Below are 13,487 nucleotides of genomic sequence, written 5' to 3'. Positions count from 1 at the left end.
AGGTGGATGAGATCTGAACCCATGACCTTTATGTCACGCATAATGAGATTTGGTACAATAATATTGTATAAGACAATTGACTTTGAATTTTGACAACTTTAGAGCTTATTGATGAGAATCCTGAAGCACTGTGCCCAATCAGAAACTTGGAATTACAGATTTATCTCAAAGTGAAAACTGAGATTTATTTTCAGGCAAAATTTCAGCACAAATTGCTACCTGTGCATCTTTTATCAACTAAAGTGTTCTAATATCGGTATATAACAGAATTATGGTCACAACTTTACAGTGTACAGTATTCAGTTACACTTCAGGGCCATTCGCAAATAAGCTGATAAGACCGCGGAAAACCTGAGCTGACAGTTTATGAGCTCGTAGGATCTCGCCATCCAAATTCCAAACACCCTCTTTGCCATAAGATGTAAAAGCAAATGCAGGGGTCTGCAAATAGGAAAAAAAAAAAAAAAAAAAAAAAAAAAAAAAAAAAAAAAAAACTGATAAGGAAGACATCCATTTGAGAATAAGAAGAAATTGAAATTATGTAAGATTAAGAGCACAATACCTTGTAATGTTCTACAAACTTGAAATCAAGGGGAGATCCACCCTTTTTAGCTAGATGGGTTAGGTGCCTGCAAAGATCATGCAACAGCATCAATACATAATTTTAATCATGTTGCAACTTTTCAATATTCAGTAGTCAACTTCGAACTTTCAATTCAGAAATTGCAGAAACATAATTCCCCCAAATGAGGCAATTAGTCAGGAAACCAACCTCTGAGGCAGAGATTACAAAGAAACAGATAAAATTTGCGTTTAAAACAAGACCTAATAAGGGCATAACGCTAATAGTTTACACAGTTAAACTTTATATAGTTCACATGCTCCCTCCTACCTAAATGCACAATTATTACAGTTCATGAGATTGTAGGGTCTCGCCATCCAAATTGTCAGCTCGCGGAAAACAAGTGTCTAATAGTTGCTTAAGGGTGTTCAATAAAAATTAAGCTCTTAGGGATGCATCTGTGAATTTTAGGGGTGATTTTCTGCCTATGATACTGATACTACAATTTATACAGACTATATCAACATACATTAACAGCTGATGACCTGCTCAGATATATCTCTAGGATCTATCACCAAAAGAACTCAAAATGATTAGACCACTAAATGGTCATTGCAAAACAAAATTTCAGTACCGATGAGGGCTTGACCTAGTGGTTAAGATTGAGGGACTGTGTACGATAGGTCACAGGTTCAAATGCCCCCACCCCATTTGTAATTTCTATTGCCCATATGGCTCCTTCACACGGAGAAAAGAAAAAAAAAATCATGCCAAAAAAGAGACCCAAACTTACCACAAATATAGTGCATGCGAGCAATTTTTCACCAAGATAAGATGCAGGAGACCATCTGTAAGGTGCGCATCAGCCACTAAACCATCAGGAGCTCTTTCATTTCGACAAGACATGACAGCAGCGCCTACACTAAGGAAATTTCCTCTAGTTTTCAACCATTTTGATTTCATCATGCCCGTGTATGGTGTGTTGCAGACTTTGCAATTAGCTCTGCAAATTATTCGCTCACATTTTCTCTTAAGGCCCTGGCATGACTCCACGCCCCCAATCAAATCATCATCTTTGGAATCTGGATCGGTATTCTTAGACTTGACATCCAAGTATGATAATTCAGCCTCATATGACCTAAAAAATAATCAATAAATCAACGAAAATGCAGGATAGTGTGAAAAGCTATATCAATTATCAAGCATGCAGAGGGATTGAACCCAGACTTCTTTTTTTATCCTTACAAATCATGTTTTGTATACTTGTTTTTGTGGTTAAATCCAAGATATCATACTATATGACCACATTCTTTAGAAAAGGCAGCAAGCCAAAATGCTCACAAGTTGTTCTAGCTCAGCTCTGTCAAAAGCTTTGGCTTGGCAATTATTTAAACTTGTATTCTAACTTCTATATTAAATGAGCCAAGCACAAACAAGTTGTTAAAATTAAAAGCTCATAGGCCTATTCAACCATATTTTGCCAATTCTTTTCCATTAAAAAATTATGAGTTACTTTATGGGGTGGCTAATTCATTTGACCTTTAAGAGGATTAAAAAAAAAAAATTATAAAATAAAAAAATCAGTAGAAACAAATTACTTAGTGGCATGGGAGGATAATAGATTCTCCCTTCATCCTATGGACATTTTCCATTTTTGATTTTTCACAAATATTAATAAGTCTAATTTATGAGTTAAAATTAACCAATAAAATCGTAGTGTAGTGAAAATAAATAGTTGATGGGTAGATTTGCACATATTGACCAAATAAACAAACTTAAATCGACAGGTTGACAATATATTTGCAGCGCCAAAAATATTTAGGAGTATATTAACATAAACCAAACTATAGGGAGGAGACAACTACAGCAAAAATATGATTATGCCAATGCGTCTAACACACAAGAGATGAAGAGAATCAATTTGAAATAAAACGACTAGAGATTTATTGAAAATAAGGGAATTTTAAGGGGAAAAAAAACAATTGAAATCTAAAATAAAATGCTGAGGCAGGCTCACTGCTTGGCTTTTATCAAGCTTGAAATTGGGACCACAGAATCAAGCCTGCTCATATATGATTTTTGTTTGGCTTGGCTCCGCTCATAGGAAGCCCTAATTTTCATACTCGTAGAGCTAAACCAGTGTATAATTGACGCAGAACCAGTGTTTTAGACCGCAGTATAAAATTTACAATCAGTCCACTGGGGGCATGCATGCTATACTGAAACAACTAAGATAGCTACCTGTGTTTGAGAAAAACTTTTGTCCCTGCGAAGTCATAACGTTTTGGACCCATCCAGCGATATTTCTCACTCTCTGTAATGACATCTCCATAAAATCCATAACTGCAAGGCTTTTAGCGTTGTGTCATTAAAACATACTTTAATTGCATAAAAAATGTCAAATAGCATAAAGAAGGAATACCAAGAAACTTCTCTTTTTTAACAACATTTTTCTAGCTAATATTACTTCAACAACAAGGATGAAGAATTGAAGTATACAATAAACTTCACTCTCACAAAAGCATAAAAGAAACAAAGGCCAAGGCTATGAGGTCAAGGTGCATCACAATACACATCCACAGGTTATAACAAATGCTTTCGCAATAGACAGCCGAAAACGATAATAATAGTAATAGACGAGTCCATGAGACAATTTAAGAAAAGTGAAAAGCCTACATCAATGCAGGGTGGTTGGTTTAGTTATTCGGTATGAATTTTATTCTTGTAGTATAAATTCAGAAAAGTCTCTTAGCTTAACAAGGTCTAACTAACCCTGTAATGGTTGCTTTGAAGCAATTTATTAAGCAGTATAATTTACAAAAAATTAAGGAGTATGCAAAATGGCAAGAAATGTGTTTTCAGTGAGGTTTCTAAATCCTTCAGTCACTTGTTCTTCAAACGTAAATGTTTTAACAGATAGGTTAGGTGCCTTAATCTGGACGATAGGTTGAAAATAAGGTGATTGAACAGAACTACCTATTACTTCCCATAAATTTCCTAAAGTCTCCTTGATTGGCAACAGGTGAGCAGTCTTTCGAGTGTTTTCTCATCTGAACTCTCATAATTTACCATGAGTGACCATGACTAGGCAAGGTTCCCATGCACAACATACAAAGCATCAAAATTCGCATGATAGCTGGTTTTATATAAATAAACAAGATCTAGCTCCTAAGATCTCGAATCAGAGTAAGCCAAGAAGGTGCTCAAGGCTGGTCTGCATGCTGATCAGAGAAAGAATCTTCACAGGAGCAACATATGAACAAGCGAACAGCTGGAAAACTTTCTCTTTAGAACTAATTTAGTTACATGCATGTGAAGAACTGATATGGCATGCAGACAAAATTGGTGCAGTATAAGATTATAAGAAAACACGTCTTAGACGGATGGAGAGTGTAAGATTGTACAAGAATGCAAAACTAAAATTTTCAGTCCTTCAAGACACAGTAAAGTGCCATCAACATATAAAGAAGATCTGAACGATATATACAGGTAAAGCTTCTACCTAGCCCTTCCGACTCTTCTACAACCCAATAAAACAAGAACAGATGCATAATACCTTGGACACAACATGCTGCAAATCTTATATAAAGGCCAGGAAAATAATCAGGGACCTTAAAGAAATCTGAAAGCGTATAAGCATTTGTAAATTACCCGACAAAAGAGGCTGTGTAATGTACAGAGGGTTCAATGTCTGAGTTCATGGTTGTTTTCCACTTAACAACTTGAGCTATATCAAGACCAATTCTTTTCCCAAGGACAATGTGTAATGCTGATGTTATGGGATCTCTCACTCCTGTTGTACTGCATGCAAGAGTGAAGCACAAAGTTCCAATCATATCATAACTCTTAAGGAAAAAAGTGGACATAAACATTCAGATATGAATGAACAATTAGAAGCTTGCAAAGGGCACCAATTTACACATTATCCAAAAAAATTGTAAGGGGAATATGTGAAGTTAGTATCAGTATCCATGGAGCATACATAAAGTTGTACACGTTTTCCATCCTCAGATAAATCAAGCACAACAAAAGATACACAGAAATGACAGAATAGATAAGGTGATCTGCAAAGCCTGTGATTTAAAAGGGACCAACAGTATGGATTGGCACCATCATGCGCCATAGATTGATAATTAATCAACTTACTGAGAGCAGAAATCAACATTTAGAGATCATATTGACTTGGCTTGGATAAAAATTGTATCCAGAGCAAATCAAAGAAGATTAAGATAGAAAGGTACACTTAAACTACACTGTCATAACCTTAACCAACACGGTCAAAATCAGAGAAAAGGTAAAGGAATAACACGCTTGTTGGTTTACTCCCCTGGAAGCCGCCCTAGGTGTTCCCCACTACAAAGAATGACATACCCCCCCCCCCACCCACCCCACTTTCAATAAGGAGAAAGAAAGTGAAGGGGAAAAAAGATAGGGAAAAGGCAAAGAAAATAAACAAAGAGATTATTTCTACAAAAAAAAAAAGAAAAATATTAGGAAAAGTAACAATTCCCCGAAGATTACCAAATCACAATAGCATCAGTCGAGCCTGCTGGAATGAGTCCAAATCTGAATCTTTCATGAGGAAAAGAAAATTCAACATCTTCATCAGCTGAAATTACAAGCAAGAAAGTAATCAAAGAATTGGCCAACATAAAGTTCTATAAAGAGCTAAAGCCCTAGAGCACATAAAAGACTTAAGGTGAGGCACTAAAAGTTAACATGAAGTTAGCCTGGTGTAAACCAACCTGTGCTGCATACACCATCTTCAATTCCTGCAATTTTTAGACACATCCATTCACAAAGAAGCACCTAAATAAGTTGAACAAAGCCGAAATTGGGATACATCATCACAATGATATAACTAATTATGGTACATACTGGAACTTGGAAATTGAGATTCATAATGTCTCGAAGTTGGAAGCAGAGGGGACTGGTCTTCATTGGGGTTAAAAGTACCTGCATTAATTTCACTTGGATATGGGACTGAGGCACTTGATTCTTCCCCTGGAGAAGCCATAAAATCTGGAGGAAGGGGGGTATATTTGGTCTTGAACCTGGACCTGAGAAGCCCATTTAGGATTTCATTGAATAAGCCATCACCACCCTGCAACCAATAGAAACAGAATTATATAGTCAATCGAGGATAAAGATAGGATTACCCCATGAGCACACAAATCAATGGTACATGCATAGAAACTGCATCAACCAAAATAAACTGAAGTTTATAATAACGAGAGAATGCTTTCCACCGGGGCCATTCGGGGCTCAACCCCTGGTAAATTATTGTAATAAATTAGTTAATGCATTTTTTTTTTTTTACGGAGATAAATAATTAGTTGATGAACTTTTTTTTTGAGAAATTTCGTTAATGAACTTAAATAACCTTATTTTATTTATAAAATACTGGGACATAGTGATTAGTTTTGAGCGAGATGTAAAAGATTTAAATCCCGGCTCCTCTAATATTTTCAGCTAAGGTCCGCCAATGGCATCATAGATAAGAAAATTAATGTTCGGCAATTGGCATCATAACCAAACAGGGGAAAAAAAGACAAAGAAAGTCCTCACAGATATGAGAAATTTGAAACTTAGCAATTAAAAAAGCCCTAAGGTAACAGTTTGGTTCCATTCAAATGTTCAAGGATGCCTGGAGATCAGTTAACAAGACTTTAAAGAACAAATCACAAACTTACAACAGCCACAATACCATCAAATGAAATCAGTTCACGGTTTGTCATAGACGACACTAGATCGAAAGCATGTCCTGCCCTCTCTGTAACTGTTACCTAACAGATGGTAGACAAAAGAAGATGTTAGTGGCAGACCAAAACTTAAGCTAAAAAAAAGACTCAAATGATGGTGTGTTGTTGTTCAACATCATCAAGATTCATGATACATCATTGTTCCTAATATGAACATTCATCATAGAGCAAGCCTGCAAGTAGCTAAGACACCTCTGACAGAGAAATTTCTAAATAATAAGTGTCAAGAATGTCAACCAACTAAACTGATGATTGTAATCAGAAATTTATCAGGGGTATTGGAGTACGCATAAAAGTCATCTTACATGAGAAAGTCTGGGATCAATATACCTCACTGTCTATGTGACCAGACACACACCAAATTTGTTGCATCCAATTTACTGAACAATAATACTAAACAAATCCAGCCACCTAGTTCTGTCCTCCATCCTCACCTCAAAAGGCATAGAAGAGCGCTTGAGGTAGAGACTAGCATAATACAACAGATCCAGAGAGAAGACAGTGACAGAGAAAAGACAAGGTTCAGCTGGGAGGGAGAGAAAAGAGGAAGAGACTGGAAAGAAGAGCCAACATGAAAATTTGAAAAACAAACCATAACAAGAATTTAGAATGTGTATAAAATGGCAAAGATGGCCATAGTGTCATACATATGTTACAATGTTAAGATACAAAAAACAAAGTGTCTTCATGCCTCAACATAGATAACACAATAACAATTATCTCAAAATTTCCAATAGAATATATAGGTCAGTGACAGTAACTAAACAAATAGATCAAAAGACAAACCTGAGTTCTCACTTTAGCACGAGAAAATATTGGAGCTACAACTCCCCATATATTTTTCCCGTTGCCCTTGCCACTTTTAGGATTGACAAAGACCTAGGACATTAAAGAAGCATAATAAGTTTGCAGCTTTTTGTAGATGAGCTTCAAGAGAAAAAGATTTAAAGAAAACCATACCAACAGGCTCTTTGGTCTTCCAATTTGCTTTGCAAGATACGACTTTATTTTGTTCACTATCAATTTACATACAAGCTGATTGCTGTGACCAAAAGTGTACTCTGCCAAGTGCCAGAGAGATGCCTTGGCCTTTGATCTCTGCATAGCATGTACCACAAAAAGGTACATCTGCAATATAACATATAGACTGATAAACGAACTATCATGGTCAAAAATAAAAAACCTACAGTTGGAAGACAAGGAACTAACCTCTGAATCCTGATGCATAAAGCAGCATCTAGTTGATTGACGAACTGATCCCCAATCAGCTGACTCAGCAGCATATACATCAGAAAACTTTATTTCTGCAGCACTTTCAATGTGATATTTACGGCCAATACATGATGACTTATCCTGTGAAACAGTCCATCATCAACTTCCAACCATGAGTACACAATTACATTGAAATAAAAATACAAACAGAAGCGCATCAAAAGATAATGGCAAATCCAAGTACGTGTATCTGCTCAATAGGTAATCTCAACAGAATAATAGACTGCTACCCCAATGGAAACACTATAGCCACCACTCTGAATAGCTGTAAACTTGGAATAAAGAATAAAAGGACCAAGTCAAGATCACAGCACTAGTAGGATTTATAGAATCCATGGCATACATAGCCTTAAGGTATCATGAAGGAACCCTTTGGAAAGAATTAATTCCCAGTGGGATATTCTAACTAAAACATCATAACACCAAAACTTTTCCCCACTAAATAAGTAGGGGGAAAAAGAGACAGCTTTTCACTGTACAAATGAGCTTCCACAAAGATGGTGGTTTAGCGAGAATCCCACAGAATCCAGTTCTAAATTCAAAACAGAAACTATTAAGTCAACAAAAATATCTTGAGTGAAATAGATAGCTAGATCAATGTGTACATTGAACATGAACCACCACATTTTTTTTTAACAAGTAGCACACAGACTGCTATGATAAGTAACTTCACAACCTTTCTGCAATCGTAGAGGCAGAGGTAAAATGCATACAATTGACCACTCCATTGTCCATATCCTGCTATATTAAGGAGTTTGATGTGAGGTATCATGGTAATGATATGTTATGGCATTAGACAAAACCATGGAGATTTCCAACATGGTGAGACTTTAGCTTTACCCCAAGTAATTCATGTATTTTGGGAAGGGGAGAGGAAATTTGGACCCTTATTTTTCCAATGCACTGGAGTGAGATGTAAGGTCTAACAAACCTTTGTCCTCAAATTAGATTAGTGAGGCGCGCATGTTTAATGGGCTATTGTTTTAAAATGGGTGCTTAGTGAGCCAGAGAGCATAAACCTAGAATTGATTGTTCTCATTCCTTATTTTGTTCAACCCCCACCCTAACCACAAATTCCTCATTGCACCATGTTCAAAACAAGATAGAAGCCTAAGGCAATGGCAAACAATATGCTGGGAAATTCTAAATTTCTATTAATTTCTGTATTACATACATCATTGAAAATTGGAAAGTGCTCATTCTCTAATCTTCATAACTCTAACAGCCCATAATTAGTAATTACACAGGCTTAAGTAAAACTAAATTGGCAATAAAAATTGAAATTTTAAAGACACCCAGAAAATCATAGAGTAACAAATGAAGAACTATGAAATCTATATGATCATATCAACAATACCCATTATTCCATAAATCATAATTTCCATGATATAAACCAGAAGACAAATAATTTTCACCCAAATAATGTTTTTTTTTTTTTTTTTTTAAGAGAAAGGGGCTTACATCAATCGAATAATCTGCAGGTTTCCAAGATAATCCAGTTGAATTAAGAGAGAGATTGACTTCGCCAACACGATCCAGGAATACAGTGGAGCTTAATTCGGCTAAATCGCCATTAAAATGATCATTCAAGGTCGAATTTTCTGCAATTAAAGCATTTTCATCCTCCATCATTTTGTAGGATAATTCCTCCTTCAGAAAATCATAGAAAAGATTTTAATTTGAAGAAAATTTAGAAGAAAATCATGTAATTTGGAGTTTTTTAACCCAGAGTCAAATGTTCATCGTTAAGAAATAAAAATTGATTGACATTTCTTGTTGCAAAATGAGTAAATGACTATTCTTCATTTCTCTAATTCTCTTTCCCATTTTTGGTAAATAAAGGCAGCTAAAGAAAGCAAATTGTTTTACTAGTAAATTGGATTCCTAAAAAAAATTGTCACTTACTAGAAAGCAATACGACTAATACGAGTATTTGACAAGACAATTAATTTTACTACGTAGTAGATGGTCTAAAATAAATTAAATTGGATAAAAATATTATACAAAAGTAATACATTTAAATAGCTATTACAGATTAAGAGATCAAAAAAAAAAAAAAAAAAAAAACAGTATAAAAAACGAAGTATAAAAAATTATTAAAGATTAAGGTATTACAACAAATATACAAAATAATACTCCATAGTATATATATATTAGAAAAAAAAAAAAAAAAATCGCACCGAGTTTTTATTTTTGAACAAAAGAGCAAGCTTTAATCAAATCAAGATCCGCCATAACTTGAAAGCTTTGGGGGAAAGAGTTGGTACAAATACCAGCCGAGTTAATATCAATTTTCCATCTTACTACTAAGTGGGATGATTTACCAAATTATGGTTAATTTAAAACTTATTTGTCATTTTGCGTCGGTATTAAAGTTATTTACAAAATTGTTGTCCACGTCGGATCGGGAAACTTTATTAATTTTTTTAAGCTTAAACCCGCTAGTTGAGGTAGCGGTTTTAGTAGTAGTTGTGGTAGCGGTTTTAATTGGCATGTAGTTAAAGCAAAATCCAAGAAAAACAAAAGCAACCAAAGCGAAACCTAGCAATCTCGAATACCAAACCAAATAGCACCGAATTTCCAGACAAATTGAGTTTTATTACATTGATTTTGACATTAAGTGGCAGCAACTTAATTAATTTTAAAGATTAACTGAATTAAGAAAGAAAAAAATTAGGCTAATTACCTAATCAATTTGGGGGTAAATATCAAAAAACCAATTTGCTCATCAATTGATGGTGGCGACGTGAATTGGGTTGGCCGTTGGTGTGCAGGAGGACATCGATGACAACTGGCGAAGTGATGTGCATGGTGGTCTGATGGAGATGGAGAGGATTGTCGTGATTCATGGGTGTTTTTTTTTAATTATAATGTGTGTGTGGAGTATTAAGGACAACTGTTACTTTGAATAGCGGTTTTAATACTAAAACTGCTATCTGAAGTAGCGTTTTGTCTTTTAAAAAATTAAATAGACCTAAACGTATTTTCAATCCTACGTGGATCGCAATTTTGTAAATAGACCTAAATCGTCCCAACTAAGTGGGCAACCGTATTACCGGATCTTTTAACATGAACGCAATTTAAGCTATAAAGAGAATTACAAATTCCAAAAACATCCTCAAAGAATAAGAAGATAGGAGCAGCTCATTCTCATTGTTAGTTGTTTGATCACACGCACCACATTGATGGCATCATCACACTCAAGCACCAAGTCCCTATACCCCAAGTTTCCGGCAAACAGTAAAGCCCCATTCCCATCTTTGATCACGGCCCCTAGACTCGCCCCGCATCTCCAAAGGCAGCAACAAGATGGAATCATAGGTATTGATATTTGTAAAGGTATGCTTATAAGTTTAACAACTTGTTCAGGATACTCTGTGATTGGACTATCCTCAAAGGGCGCGAGAAGTGTAATGTGTTGATATGACCGAGTATTTTAGTAACAGCTTCTGTACGGGATAATGCCGGTAGTAACATCTAATTAGCCGGTAATGTCTTCTAATACCAATAAAACAACTGATTAGTAAGAAAGCTCAAATATCCATAACGGCCTTTCTAAACGGCCACGTGGAGAGCTGCTTGAGACCACGTAGGCACCTGCTGCCTACGAGGTCGGTTTGCCACCTATCGTTATAGGTGGCACCAGCTTGGTTATTTCCTTATATATATCCAAGCAAATGTTCACCCAAAGGTACAATCTTTTTCTCTCTCTCTTCACTCTTTCTTCTTATCGGATTGCTAACTTTAGCATCGGAGAGGTTATTCCCGGATAACCCCCGGGTTAGCTTACCTGTTTTAACTGTGCAGGTGCGTAATTGGACGGTAAACCTTTACCAACCCACGAAGATTATCTGTATCGGAGAACACCCGGAACAGTTGGCGCTAGAAGGAGGGGATAGTAATAACTTCTATCGTCCAAATAACCTTCGCCAGTCATGGAAGAAAACCAGGAACACGTAACACCGATAGTAGAAGCTGAAAACCGTCAGTATGATAGTAACACTCTGAATGTCAATGCGAACAAAACTGTCAATGCAGTACCCGAGATTGAAGTGGAGGATGAAACTCATCTTCTCCACAAGAATACCGTGAACACACCGGTAACACCTGAACGAAGTCCCGCACGGATACCGGACCTCCTGGAGGAATTTACCCCTGAGGAGTTAGAGGTAATGGCAAGGGTAATGAAAGCGATGTCCCGGAAAAGAAAGGAGGCTGAAGCTGCAGCCAATAGGGGACAAGTTGATACACCGGCCATTCCCGTGATTGTGAATCTGGCGAGCCAGTTCAACCAGGCAGAAGAGCAACCGCCGCCACAGCCCCAGAATCGGGGAATAATTGTTCCAAGTGAGTGTCAGCTAACTCATGGAACGCAGATAGAGGACTCAGGGTCCCGGCAGTAAGAGATCAATAGCGGGCCGCTAAGACGTACAGCCAGAGCCATAGTCAGGCCGAGAGTATCACCTTTCACCCAGGAGGTATTGGATCAGCAAATGCAAAGGATAAAAATGCCAGCATGTACCTTTGATGGCAAAGGAGATCCCAAGCGATACGTAACGGCGTTTGAAAGCCATATGTTGCTTTATACCGACACCGACGCGGTGTGGTGCAAGGTGTTTCCGACAACGCTTACGGGGCCAGCCTCGGATTGGTTTTCTAATTTGGAGAATGGATCGATTGATTGCTTCGATACCTTGGTCGAACTGTTTACCGGTCAGTATATTAGCAATAGTGCAAGGCAGAGAATTTCTGGAGAGCTTATGTCGGTCAGACAAAGAAGGGATGAGTCCCTTAGGGATTTCATAAGAAGATTTAATAGTGAGGCTAATACGATACCAAAATTACAGCAAGAAAAAACTGTAATGGCTTTAATGAACGGTCTGGGGGATAATGATTTCAAAAAATACATGGCAAGGAAGTCGTTCCCAAATTTAGGCGTGGCCTTTGGCAAGGCCTGTGAATACATAAAAAGTGAGGAGTTGTTGAAAACTAGTAATCAGATAGCGGCATCAGAGCCCTCTCGAAGACAGAATGATGGCATTGCCCCTAATACTTATGCCGGTGGAATGAACATACAACAACCAAGCCAGCCAAGAACCGGTAGGCCACCCAGAGGTCTTGGCCAGTACAGCAGTTACACGCAACTGAACACACCTAGGGCCGCAATATATTCAATAAATCAGCATAGAGAGGAATGGACACGACCGGCACCAATGATAACCAAAGGTCGAGACACGAAAAAATATTGCATGTTTCACAGGGATATTGGCCATTATACGGAAGAATGTACTCAGCTTAAAGAGAATATTGAAGACCTCATTAGAAAGGGCCACCTGTCCCAGTACCAAGCTCAAGCAGGTGCCTACGGGCCAAGCCGGCAGAAAGCCCCGCAACCCAGGCAAAGTGAATATCGAAGGCAGGGTGACTCGTCCATGCAAGACGACACCTACCGGCGCAATTTCAGCGAAGAATACCGTCAAGGGAATAGTGCGGCAGGTCACAAGATTACAATAGAGGTTATTACCGGTGGTCCGGTGCATGGGGGATCAGTTAGCGGGGCGAAAAAGAGTTTGTCTGAGCACCGGCACACAGTGAATGCACTGGGTGTGGATGAACGACCAAGGCCTGCGTCTATGCCGTCAGTATCCTTCTCGGAGGCAGACACCAAGGGTTTGGTATTTCCTCACGATGATCCGTTGGTTTTAATTCTGACGGTCAATGGAGCCAACATCAAGCGAGTGTTGGTCGATGGAGGGAGCTCCGCTAACATCCTGTTTGCAGAAGCATTTGATGCAATGAGAATAGGCCGGAAGTACCTTACTCCGGTATCGTATCCTGTTATTGGTTTCAATGGATCCACAGTTAGGCCGGAAGGAAGCATAGCCTTGTAA

General features: G+C 37.6%; 2 protein-coding genes across 4 annotated transcripts; one reads left to right on the top strand and one right to left on the bottom strand.

Moving 5' to 3' along the window:
* Positions 1–64: 64 nt before the first annotated feature.
* LOC145581783 (ceramide kinase-like) lies at positions 65–9,422 on the bottom strand. Of its 3 annotated transcripts, none has more exons than XM_081638811.1 (13): positions 9,058–9,422; positions 7,534–7,677; positions 7,285–7,452; positions 7,111–7,203; positions 6,256–6,348; positions 5,441–5,666; positions 5,308–5,334; positions 5,084–5,171; positions 4,214–4,363; positions 2,804–2,905; positions 1,356–1,700; positions 563–629; positions 65–441 (listed from the first exon to the last, which is right to left on the bottom strand). In XM_081638811.1, exons 1-13 carry the CDS (start codon positions 9,226–9,228, stop codon positions 304–306), a joined length of 1,812 nt encoding a protein of 603 aa, XP_081494937.1. In that variant the 5' UTR covers positions 9,229–9,422; the 3' UTR covers positions 65–303. The 3 variants fall into 3 exon arrangements, with proteins under 3 accessions (XP_081494937.1, XP_081494938.1, XP_081494939.1); XM_081638812.1 differs by having other exon boundaries at positions 66–441; positions 5,519–5,666; XM_081638813.1 differs by lacking the exon at positions 5,308–5,334 and having other exon boundaries at positions 66–441; positions 5,519–5,666.
* Positions 9,423–12,104: 2,682 nt separating this feature from the next.
* Positions 12,105–13,487, top strand: LOC145580725 (uncharacterized). Its single transcript, XM_081637841.1, has one exon. The coding sequence runs from the start codon at positions 12,105–12,107 to the stop codon at positions 13,485–13,487; it is 1,383 nt and encodes a 460-aa protein (XP_081493967.1).

This window comes from Chenopodium album, chromosome 15 (genome assembly GCF_948465745.1).
Source record: "Chenopodium album chromosome 15, dcCheAlbu1.1, whole genome shotgun sequence".
Lineage (NCBI taxonomy): Eukaryota > Viridiplantae > Streptophyta > Magnoliopsida > Caryophyllales > Amaranthaceae > Chenopodium > Chenopodium album.
This window is presented reverse-complemented; position numbering and strand designations above follow the sequence as displayed.

Excerpts from the sequence above, each read along its gene's own strand:
- LOC145581783 (XM_081638811.1), bottom strand. The coding sequence starts at position 9,228 with ATGATGGAGGATGAAAATGCTTTAATTGCAGAAAATTCGACCTTGAAT. Across the intron at positions 5,667-6,255 it reads TTGATGGTATTGTGGCTGTT|GGTGGTGATGGCTTATTCAA; the intron begins GTAAGTTTGTGA and ends TATTGGTTGCAG. Across the intron at positions 5,172-5,307 it reads AGATGGTGTATGCAGCACAG|CTGATGAAGATGTTGAATTT; the intron begins GTTGGTTTACAC and ends TTGTAATTTCAG.
- LOC145580725 (XM_081637841.1), top strand. The coding sequence starts at position 12,105 with ATGCCAGCATGTACCTTTGATGGCAAAGGAGATCCCAAGCGATACGTA.